Raw genomic sequence first — 11,616 nt, 5'->3', positions numbered from 1 at the left:
TGGAAGCAAATGCTTTCACAACGGCTTCATGCGCGTAGAGTTGTGTTCCAGACACGTTGGATCGCAAAAGGCATGCAAAACCACATACAGTCCTTTGCAGCGAACTCGATCCACAATTGTGCTAGGTTGAAAAGAATGCTCAACTAACGACCTGCAGCGAACCTCAGACGGTAGCTCGGAAGACGACTCCAACGATAGAGATATGGAGATGATGTTAAGCCGCTGTTGTCTCACGACAGTCGAACAACGCTGGGCGTTAAGGTGACTCGAGGTTCGCTTGACGACACTGATGCCGAAGAATCGTAACAGCGCCAGCTGCGACGTGCTCTCCTTGTAGCACAAAAGCCCAATGTTTTCCTCGGTTATGCTAGGTGCGAAGAGTGTGGAATGCAGGAGCCCTTGACCATGGCGCCACCAATGTTGCTAAAGGACTGTAGATGAGTTTATTACTCAACAGAGATTTAAGATAAGGGCCTGTACGGTAGAGGTTAGTGCTGAAAGCGCTTGACTCCCGTTGATGAGGACACCGAGCACGGCAGGGGCGAGATGAGCGGGCGAGGCGGGGATCTAGTGCTACGGATGAGCACAGCTCCCAGAAGCGCCTGCCACTTTCGATAGCCGGGAAGTCACACAGCGTTCATCATCTAGTGACACAGCGGCATATCTTACGAGGCTCGTAATACTAGGTCATCGTTCACTGATGGCAGACTCTTCCGGGCCATTCCAGAAGCGAAGATCTCATGGTCTCGCCCTAGCTGTTGGCGCATCGTTTCACCATATATTATTGGTATCTGGTATTGATGAAGTATTGCTTCATGACGGTCATCGACGCGCTGCTGCTGTGCCATTCTCTCTTCTTGCTCTTCGCGGTTAGCACAGTTTTCTGCAATCGCACGTGCCAGAGCAGATTGCAGGTAGCAATGCTGTCTAGCTTCCTCAGCGATTGTTTTTAGACGATTGACAGCTAGTACTCCGTAAGGAGTAGTGCATTGATGCTTATGTAATCACTAGCTCCGACCAAATTTCGGCTTGACAAGTTCAGCAACTCCGTTGTCCTCATGCTATCCATTGACACACCATGACGCTGATACTTGTCAGCAGATTGAAGTCTATACGATCTTATGCCAAACCAGTATACTAAATTCAAGGCAGCAGTAGCAAGCTCAACACCACCAGAATTCCGATGGCGAGAATGTACGGGCAAGAAGCAGAAGCGGCTGAGAACCACTAAGAAGAAGGTGCCTCTGTCCAGTCCGGGCAACGCCCAGAGGAGAGCGGAAGATAGCAGAGATGAACGTACTGCCGTCGGCTGTGACTCGCAACAAAGTCAGTTGGGTTCGTTGCTTCGATACTCGCCGTCAGGAGGTCTGAGGGTCGATCCCTTTCGCTCTTTCCCAGTCCATCCTGATCGTTCCGAGCTCGCAGTCCTGGACTATTGTAAGAACATCCCACATCGGGGAATCTTTGTGGCTGACATCCCTAGTCCTGCACATCCTGGCACCCTCCGGCAGTCAGAATTTCATCGTGCAGCACAAGCGCCGTAAAAGCCACATCGACCCTCACATTAATATGCTCCTACCGTACGTGATGCAAGATGCGCATCTCTTCGATGGATTACTAGCGACCTGCCAAGCTTCAATTGTACTGTCGACTGGTTTATCGGCATACAATGACCGCTTCTTCATGCAGCATCGTGGGCGCGCTATGGCTGGGCTTCGCGAGAATCTCGAGCGCAACATTGACACTACCGCTATGCTCAGCGTTACTATGCTTATCACTTGCGACTATCTGACCGGCGACCTCAAAGCCGTTGCTGGTCATGCCAAAGCGTTGCAGAGAATGGTCAACCTTAGAGGTGAGCTGCCTAATGAGACGGCATGGGACAAATTCGTGCGGCGAGGTGTCGAAGCGTACAAGTCCATCGCCTACCTCGCAACAGGCGCTTTTCCCGAGGAGGACTTTGTTAGCATCCGCAGCCATCTCGACCATGACGTTGATGCCTTCCGCGATCTTTTATACCCTCAACCGCCACTATCTCCGGAAGACTGCATCCGATGGTCGCAGCTCCCATCTGGCTTCTCCGAGCTGATTCTGGCATCCCAGATGTCCAATCAACTTACCGCGATCATTTGTGCTATCGATCAAATTTCTGTTGACACTGAGGATGACCTTGTATCAGCCATCCACGCAGTACAGCCAATACAAGCAGCGTTGCAACGTTTCGCCCAGCATACACAAGCGACTTACCTCGAACGATGCATTGCTGCTGGCTTGCTGGCTTACAGCTTCCAACACCCCAGACTGCAGATGCCAAACATGTTTCATGACCCGCCAATGCAAGGCTTCATCCGGCTCTTCTCCATATCGTACCGACCCTCATCGACCAGTGAACGCGAAGTGTTGATGTGGGCACAGATGTCAATCGAAGGCTTCGTGTCAACCCGGACATCGCGCCTCCCAGGAAGTAAGGAAGTCTTTGCAAGAGCTTTGGCAACATACAGAGGCATGGAAGATTGGAACAGCCTCCAGCCGAAGCTACAGCAATATTTCTGTACACCAGACGTCCTAGAAAGGTGGAAAGCCTGCCACGGTAATTTCCAAGAGGTAAGCACTTCCGAAAAGGTCAGCGCTCCATGTTATCCGCTCACTGGTGGAAATGTCCCAATCGACTCAACTTTGGACACCCATAGCACGAATATGTGTCCTTTCTCCGGGCATATGGCCAGCACTGCTGACGATCAAGTGCTACGATGTCCGTTTCGAGAGGGTGGAGCCTGAAAACTGCTTGGCAGCTTTCACGTCGAGCATGAGCACAAGAGTACACCGCAGACCTCACTTGCTCGATCTTGTCCTCGTGGCAGTTGGTCCAACCCTCGGGGGATCAAGATCGTCTTGCTGCTCGGCAGGAAGGTTCATCCGGACCATAACAATGATTGGCTTCTCTGAATTACGCCAAACTCTTTGCAGAGAATTGGGTTTAGTGTCAGGCTCTATGCGCTAAACCTCATTCAGAAGATTGGGTATAGTGGCATAGGTTGATGGAGCAGTATCTGTCAGAAACTGCAAGACACGGCGAGAGCTTCGGCTTAAGTCCACAATGTCCGGAGCAGAAAGAAGTATATGAGGTTGCAAGGTGTCCTCCCGAACGGTAATGCAACGGCACTTCAAAAGCAACAATACCCCTGGGTCCACACCTGACCGTGGCTTTAGTAAACGAAGTCCATAGCCCTTGCGGACTACTCAACTCAAGAGAACGCCATTATGGCTACCATGAAAGCGCTCCGCCAGGTCGAATACGCTCAATCTCTCGAGATTTGTGACTTGCCAATACCCCAAGCACAAACAGGCACCACCATCATCCGCATCCTAGCAGCCAACGTCATCTCATACACCGGCGATATCTACAACGGAATACGCAAATATCCATACCCAACACCGCTCACCGCAGGCAGCAGCGCCATCGGCCGTGTCCATTCTCTGCCTCCTGACTCAACATCCCTGAAAGAAGGAGACCTAGTGTTCATCGATGTAACCTTTCGTAGCCGCGACGACCCTTCTCAGGTCTTCCTCAGCGCAATTCACGAAGGATACGCAGCTGGTGCTAAGAAGCTGATGAGTCATTGGCGCAACGGAAGCTATGCAGAATACATGGCGGTGCCACTCGAGAACGTCTACCCACTATCTGAGGCACTGATCAAGCCTGCTGACCAGGGCGGCATGGATTACAAGGTCGAAGACCTGCTATACATCCCTCGCGCCCTTGTCTCCTACGGTGGATTGTCGGACATCAACATTAAGGCAGGCCAAACGATTCTCATCGCTCCCGCAACAGGCGCATTTGGAAGCGCAGCTGTCCACGTCGCATTAAGCATGGGTGCACGGGTCATAGCATTGGGTCGCAACGAAAACATTCTGAACCAGCTATCGTCCTTCCTTGGCTCAAAACAGCCAGCTGGACGACTCATCACAGTCCCAATCAAGAGCGACATGGATACTCAACTCGACGCGATCAAGTCCGCAGCCGGCACCATTCCCATCGACGCCTACCTCGACATCTCACCACCGTCAGCCTTCACATCCACCAACCAATCTCCACACTTCAAGGCATGCATCCTCAGTCTTCGCCACAGCGGTCGGGTCTCTCTGATGGGTGGACAGATGGAGGTCACCCTTCCACATAGTCGCGTTATGCATTGGAATCTGAGCATCAGAGGTAAGTGGATGTTTGAGCGGGAGGATGTACGAAATCTGATCAAAATGGTTGAGGGTGGGTTCATGGTGCTTGGTGAGAAGGGTGGGCTTGGAAAGGCGCCGAGAGCCTTTGCATTGGAAGATTGGAAGGAAGCATTTGACTATGCGAAAGAGAATGCTGGGTTGGGTGGTGGTGCATACTTCAAGATAGGAGAGTACTGAACACCACAAATATCTGCTTAACGAACTAAAGTAGTAAATATCTAGCTCTTCTTCTTCTTTTTTTTTTTTTTATTTTTTTTTAGCTTTCAGCCCTTTGAAGCTTTCGTGAAATCTAATACTGAGAACACCTGCCGCTACGTCACACGTATATGGTCATTACCGGTCATAATCGTCAAATCACACACTTTAACCCTCCACAAGTGCCAACTTAGCCCTCACGGGCCAATTCGTCGTCACTTTCCCAACCTCAGGGAACCCACTAACCTTCACACCCTTCCTGAACATAACACAGTGCGTCGACCCTCCAAAATGGAACATGCCCAGCTGTTCTCCCTTTTCGATCCTCTGCCCCTCCTTGACCGTGACATCACAGCTACTCACCTCCGACATCCCAATCTGAACCACACACATCAGCCCAATAGCAGGATTATCCGCCTCAATGAAGATCAACGCTCTCGCAGCCGAAGCACTCAGATACGCCTGCGCATCAGTTTCACCCTCAAAATTAGCCTTTTCTCCCTTGCCCCCGAAGTCTTCAAACATTGGCTCGGAGTAATACGTGCCATCAACATGTCTAATCTTCACAATCTTGCCACTAGTAGGTGAGTGCCAGCGGTGGTAACTCAGCGCGCTCAAGAAAGCCTGATAGATCGTGCCGCCCACGAATTGCTCCGCCGTCTCATCGAAGTTGAGGATGTCCAGAACCGAGTACGGCATGCCCTTGATCCAGAACTTCTCGCGGCGCGCAACGTCGTGAGCAAGGCGGTAGGGCGTTGACTCACAGGAGTTGACGAGAACGTTCTGGTCATCTGGGCTTGCGACGGGTCGGTGTTCCCAGTTGAACTCGCGTGTGAAGAAATGGTCCCAGGACTTGTAGCCGTGGTACTTGGCATTCGGATCGCATTGGAAGAGCTCCTCGAAGGGCTTTCTGGTTTCTTCTGGTGCGTTCAGGTTGGCCACTTGTGTCAGGTCTTTCCGGCCTGTGTCGCCGAACCAGCCGGAGGAAGAATCGTCGAGGCAAGAGGCTGATTCCGGTGATGTGAGGAAGTCGCCCCATGCGTTGAGCACTTTCTTGAGGATGGCATTGACTTCTGGGTCTAGGAAGAATGCAAAGCCGCTTGTCGTGCCCATTGGCCAGTCGAAGAGAGCGTATATCGGTAGACCGACGAGACCAACTTCATGGGAGTGCTCGCTCCATGACGGGGCTGTGGTTAGAAGGTGATTGAGGACTTCCAACATGTGTTGGTAGTCGCGGATGGCTATTTTGCCTGATGGGTCCTTGTCGTAAGGGTGTTTGCTGGGGATCTCATCGTACATGCCACACACGAGTTGGTAGACTCGCGTGCTTGTCTCGATCAAGTGTTGGAACTCCTTGACGACTGGATGGAACTCCTTGGGGTTATCGTCGACGTGTTTCACGGTCTTTTCGAGCCATTGCTGGTGGGTTCTGTGGTCTTCTGGCAGCCAGAGTCCAGGTCTGCATTGACATATTAGTAAGTTGACCTGTGAAACAACGATTGTGTAGAATGATATCTTCACTTACCTCTGGACTCGATGTTGGTCTGGCACTTCAGAGTGGGGCGACATAGTTTATTTTGTCGTCCTGTCAATGGTTTTCTTCACGAACTGTGAAACTTATCGACGGAGTTCAGACAATCGACTGCAAGATAGGATTATCAAGCATAGAACTTATTTCCTTTTTCCATTCTCACTGCTTTTTTCACCTTGGTCTCTTGCCTCGTATCAGGATTCAGTATTCGCGTCATGCGTCATTTTGACCGGAATCATCTCCGAGCTGTCAGGGACACGTCTAGACTCCACAGCTTCATCCCAATTCCAGCGGAAACAATCAGGCAAGAAGTAGCGACGACATCAAATATCGCTGTGATATCTTTCGAAGGGAATTTCATGGCTGATGAGAAGCGAGACCTTCTCCTTGCAAGGCCTATGTAGGTCGTGCCAAGACACGTTCCTGAATCGGACTGCCAGATCGAAGCTAAATTGTCCCGATCCACCTCGACCCAGGTATTTCTGATATGTCATCATGAAACCTAGACTATAGTCCAGCTCGAGATTGAGCATAGTAGCAAGGTAGGCTGGTGGTGGAAAACAGGTAGGGAGCTTCGTCGCGACTTCTGACAACTAGCAAGGGCCCACGAAGCGAAATACCAGCTTCGACACCACAAGCTTCCCTTGTAATTGAGCCAGCAGCCTATCGTTAAAGTATGAGTACATAATATCTCATGCGGAGCACATACATCCTTGAACAACAACCAAAGCATCAACAAATCTGGAGTCCTGAAATCTTTGTCCCAGATCATCCTACCTCCGCCGCCATGGCATGGATCCTCATCACCCCCTCCTCCCGCGGCATAGGCCACGCCATAACGCGCCACCTCCTAGCCACAACCCCCAAATCCATCCCCATCGTCGCAACAACCCGCGCCTCAGACCCCAACGAAACCAAAGAATCCCTCCTCTCAAACCTGCACCTCGACCACGACCCCTCCACCCGGCTAGACATTCAACACTGTGATCTCCTCTCCGAACCCAGCATATCAAATCTATCAGCCTACTGCAAATCCCGCTACAACTCCAACCCCAAGACCCAACATCTCGGCCTCGGCATCTGCCTACCAGGCATGCTCCACCCCGAGAAATCCCCTTCCCAAATCGACCACGACCTCGCGCTTTCCACCCTGAAGCTAAACCTCCTGTCACCAATGATGCTTCTGAAGCACTTCTATGTCTTCCTGCCAAAGAAGAGCACAACACTAGAACCCATATCCGGCCTCCCAAACTCCTCCCTCCTCTCCTTCCTCTCCGCCCGCGTCGGCAGCATAACCGACAACGCCCTAGGAGGCTGGTACTCCTACCGCGCCTCAAAAGCCGGCCTAAACCAACTCGTCAAAACAGCAGACCACCACCAACGCATCACAAGCGGCCCAAACGCAGCAGTAGTAGGTCTTCACCCGGGCACAGTAAAGACGGGACTCTCGAAGGAGTTCTGGGCGAACGTGAAGAAGGACAAGCTGTTCAGTTCGGAGTATAGTGCGGAGCAGTTGTGCAGTGTGCTGATGAGAGGTGGTAGTGGGGAGCTGAATGGTGGTATCGACGGATTCAGAGGCCGATGTTGGGACTGGAAGGGTCAGGAGGTGCCGCCGTAGCACAGAGAGGCTATAATGTTGAGTCCGTTTTCTGTTGCCCAGTCGAGTGTAGCCAAATCATCAGACATGCCCGGGTGCCTTTCCAACAACTAAGTGTTCGTACTGTAGGAAAGGAGCACCGAGGTCGTACTAATACTGGTAAGGACGATGTAGTTCGGCTGATGGTACCGAGCAGTGGTCGACGCCGACAAATGCAAACAAGGTGTCAAAATTTTGAGCATCAGCACGAAAGCGGCGAAAGAGTAGCAAAGACTATTCTGGCTACACACTCAGCATCCGACAATGATCTCGAGAGCAACCTGGCCAAGTTCGGGGAGTTCATTCAGTCGTCTGACAAAGATTGCAATGCATATGCTAAACGGCAGGACAGACAAGTCAGGTCTCGGTACCGCGACTTGTTCTGAAAGAACTCCAAGCCCACAATCAGCCAGTCAGCACGGCTATAGCCAGGGCCTTCGAGCATGTGAACAAGCTGCTGAAGACATGCCTGGTGAAGATAGCCGAATGGCAATGATACAAGCAACACCACCAGCCCCTCTGCTCGCCCTGCCTGTAGAGTTCCTAAGATGGGCTTAGTCATGGTTAGCCACTGCCATTACTAACCTCGATGGCGGTGATCGATAGCTGCACTGGCAGGCTGTCGAGTCTAGCAGTATTGTGGCACTATTCTTCCTGGTTCAAACTATTCACATCCGCACTCTACGATGGTCAAAAGCAGTGCATGTAGTTAGTGATCCTGCAAATCTCATCACGAAATCCTGAGGATTCAAAAAAAAAAAATCGTATCAATTGCGTACAACTAAACATGCAATGCTCGCGTATTGACTTACCTGCGAATCGAGCGAACTAACTCCTACACTCTCGACTCCAACGTCCTAAACATGACTTCCATTGCATTACACCACCAATTACGCTTGCTTACTCACCCACTTAGAATCTCCACCTCGCCGCCTCTTCTCTGCGCGCTCTCCTCCGCTCCTTATACTCTGGATCAGCATTTCTCGCTTTGTCGTACGCCCGCTTCCGCTCCTTTACATCAGGTCTCGCCCAGTACTCCTGCTTGTGCGCTATAACCTCTGGTCGGCTGCGGTACTCTCTCCCGTACGCGGGATCGTTCTTTTTGTAGCGCTTAGGTGGTTGTTCGGGTGGGGAGTCGGGGATGGTTATTACTGTTGGGCGGGTACTCGAGCGGCGTCTGGAGGAGGGGTTAGATAGGCGACGTGTGCTTGTAGAGCGTTGCGGGCTACGACTACGTGCGCGCGAGTGAGAGCGAGAGGGGGCTCCGTAGAGCGGAGGTAAGCTGTAGGGATTATAGTCGTTGTGGTATGATGAGGTATAGGGGTCGTAGTACATACCTAAGTGGTCTTGACGAGCTTGGCCGTGGCTGGTGCTTGGCCGATGACTCCGGCTAGGTCGGCGGCCGTAGGTGTAGGTCTCCGGGAGCCAGCAGGTAAGTTCTGCTTCGTGTTGGGCGTAGGGATCGTAGGAATATGAGTTGTGCCGGGAGGGCATTGTGGAGTATTGGTTTGGTATCTGCGTCCGGCGCAAGTGTTCAGATAGTTGGTAGATCGGACTTGATTGGGAGTCTCTGGTTCTTCACACAGGGCTCTCTAATGGATCGGGTGGTTGATCTGGTTGGCTATGGTGACTGGTGAGCAGGAGCACGAGTATTTGTAGGCAACATGCTTCTTCTGTTACCATCGTACAGCGTTATTTCACGGCTTTGCTCGGATTGTCTCCACGGGGAATCAAAGAGTCATCTTATTGTTGACCCTTCATTGACTGTTGTTGCATTGCACAAGTTCATTGGTCTGATGCCAGCACATCGGTCATGGTTCCTTTGTGTGTCCTTGTACATTTTGTTGTGGAGACAATGAATTGTGACCGATCATGAATGCTCGAAGCCTATGGGTGGAAGGAGTAGAGGTTCGTTGGTCGGTATCGGGCATACATCAAGATACTTTGCAGGACGAAGCATGCCAATTAGAGATGGATCGCACGAGCAGTCTCCTACGTGACTTGCGAAGCAGCTCGTGATTGCCATGGTAGGGGCTTATAGGTGCTGTTCGGGACTGGATGAGACAGTCTGCACCAGGTGAAGAAAGTAGGTCACATAACATTCTCCGGAAGCACAATGTGTCGTATGTCCCCGCTGAAATGATGGGGAGCACACGGAATAGAAGGATGTTCAGCCTAGCTACTACTTGGGAAGAGCCCCTATGCCAATGGTCTTGGCAGTTGAGTGCCCACCGATCTACGGTAGAGTAGACGGGCGTTTAACGCGCGTTTATGCTAGGCTACGGTCGGTCTAGTATGTTGCGATGAGGTGAATGCAAAGGCAGGACAAGTAGCGACAGCATGGCAATAATACGATATCGATTTTGTCACAGCGCTAACGATAGCTAAGAATACTCCTGATTCTTTGCACCACATCACCTCTCATCCGTGTCGTTGACAATCACAAGTTCTTCGATTTGAAAGCATTCCAGTCACAAGCTGGCTTATGCTTGTCACCACAATCAAAGCAGAACTTCTGCATATCCGCTGCGAGCTTCTCCGCTTGAAGACAGTGAGCTTTGGTGAAACCTTGGTTTGTCTTGCATCTGCGCCACTCCGCGTCGACTCTAGAGTAAGCGTCGAAGCAGCCATTCGAGGTCTTGAAAGCAACAGGTTCGACACACATGTCTGGGCCAGAGACGAGGCAGCCACCCTTGGCAGCACCATTGTACTCGAGGTACTTTGGGAATTGGTAGGCGTCGTCGAGGTCATGTCCCAAGCATTCGACAAGAGGAACAGCTGCCCACCCATCCTTCTTTTCATGCATATGTGTCAGAAGAGCATCGACAATCTTTGCAGTATTGGCTCGAGTGTCATGCTGAATGGTGAACAAGCTGCCGTTGGGACCAGCTCTGTCCATGGCAGGGATCAGAACGTCGTGGATAATGTGATGGTCGGTCTTGAGAGGCGTTACCCAATCTTCACTGTCAATCTCCCAGTTGGCAACATGGTAGCCCAGGTCCCTCATGTCCTTTTGGCAGTCATTGTTGCAGATGATCATTGGAGGTCTCATGAAGGTGGGAATTTTGCCGATGATGTTGGCGATTGCTCGTTCGACCTTGTGCATCTCATCCTTGCGTTGAGCGGAGTTCAGGTTGTCGAGCTTCGGATGTGACCAAGTGTGAGAGCCGATCTGATGGCCCTCTGTGACCATCCGACGGACGATTGGGACCCAATCTTTGTCGAGCTGGCCATGCTTGTTGAAAACGCCGCCGAGGAAGAAGGCGGCATGAGCATTGTGAGATTTGAGAACATCGAGCACCTTGTGAGTATGTTCGGTGGGACCATCGTCGAAGCTGAGGGCCAGTGTTTTTGGTTTTGTGCATTTATTGACCAGTGCTGGAATGTCGTTGTTGTACGTGCGTTTGCCATCCGAGACAGATGCTCCAGTGGGTGTGATCTTGCTGTCACACCAGCCATACTCCTCTTGACAATTTTTGGGGACGAAACAGTAGTCTTCTGAAGTACCACAGTAGCCTGCAGAAGAGCAGCACATTCCCTGAGGACACTTGAGGTCTTTGAAAGGTTTGCCACATCGCATCTCAGTAACTAGTACTGTGTTTGCAGGTGACTCGGCAGTGGGTGGATCGACAGCTACAAGCTGAGCAGCCTCATGTGCAGAGGAGATTTTGGTAAGAGCAGCCAAGACTGCAAGGAGGATTGTCTTGTGCATCTTGATGGTGGTGCTCTGACGTGAGTCGACAGCGAGCTGGCGTCGTCGGATGACCGTTGGAGGATTGATGATTGTGGTAATGTGATGCTATGAGTGTTTGTGTGAAGAGCAGTGAACCAAAATGAGTTGATAATGGTGCTGTGTATGTGGTGCTGTTGGAATTGGTATGAAGAAAAAAGAAGAAGTTTCCGAGGGCGGAAGAAGTAGAAAAGCATTTCAAAAAGTGGGAGGCGCCTGCCTCGACTTGTCTCTTTCCATGTTTGAATTATTGCTCGCCACGGTGTGCTTTGACGCAACCTGCTGCTG

The 11,616-nt window shown here is 51.3% G+C and overlaps 4 protein-coding genes across 4 annotated transcripts; 2 read left to right on the top strand and 2 right to left on the bottom strand.

The window, feature by feature from the left end:
• Positions 1 to 1,121: 1,121 nt before the first annotated feature.
• Positions 1,122 to 4,413, top strand: PMZ80_002275 (uncharacterized protein; the record flags this gene model as incomplete). The annotated part of the gene is made up of 3 exons (XM_064870709.1): positions 1,122 to 1,437; positions 1,484 to 2,752; positions 3,227 to 4,413. 3 exons carry the CDS (start codon positions 1,122 to 1,124, stop codon positions 4,411 to 4,413), a joined length of 2,772 nt encoding a protein of 923 aa, XP_064733162.1.
• Positions 4,414 to 4,599: 186 nt separating this feature from the next.
• PMZ80_002274 (uncharacterized protein) lies at positions 4,600 to 6,000 on the bottom strand (the record flags this gene model as incomplete). The annotated part of the gene is made up of 2 exons (XM_064870708.1): positions 4,600 to 5,890; positions 5,957 to 6,000. The coding sequence occupies 2 exons, from the start codon at positions 5,998 to 6,000 to the stop codon at positions 4,600 to 4,602; spliced, it is 1,335 nt and encodes a 444-aa protein (XP_064733161.1).
• A 749-nt stretch (positions 6,001 to 6,749) lies between these two features.
• PMZ80_002273 (uncharacterized protein) lies at positions 6,750 to 7,580 on the top strand (the record flags this gene model as incomplete). The annotated part of the gene is made up of 1 exon (XM_064870707.1): positions 6,750 to 7,580. The coding sequence occupies one exon, from the start codon at positions 6,750 to 6,752 to the stop codon at positions 7,578 to 7,580; it is 831 nt and encodes a 276-aa protein (XP_064733160.1).
• A 2,458-nt stretch (positions 7,581 to 10,038) lies between these two features.
• Positions 10,039 to 11,310, bottom strand: PMZ80_002272 (uncharacterized protein; the record flags this gene model as incomplete). Its single annotated transcript, XM_064870706.1, has 1 exon — positions 10,039 to 11,310. The coding sequence occupies one exon, from the start codon at positions 11,308 to 11,310 to the stop codon at positions 10,039 to 10,041; it is 1,272 nt and encodes a 423-aa protein (XP_064733159.1).
• Positions 11,311 to 11,616: the final 306 nt, after the last annotated feature.

Source organism: Knufia obscura, assembly GCF_036327395.1.
Source record: "Knufia obscura strain CCFEE 5817 isolate CBS 148926 chromosome Unknown scaffold_2, whole genome shotgun sequence".
Lineage (NCBI taxonomy): Eukaryota > Fungi > Ascomycota > Eurotiomycetes > Chaetothyriales > Trichomeriaceae > Knufia > Knufia obscura.
Note: the sequence above shows the minus strand (reverse complement) of the source record. Positions and strands in the feature narration are given on the sequence as shown.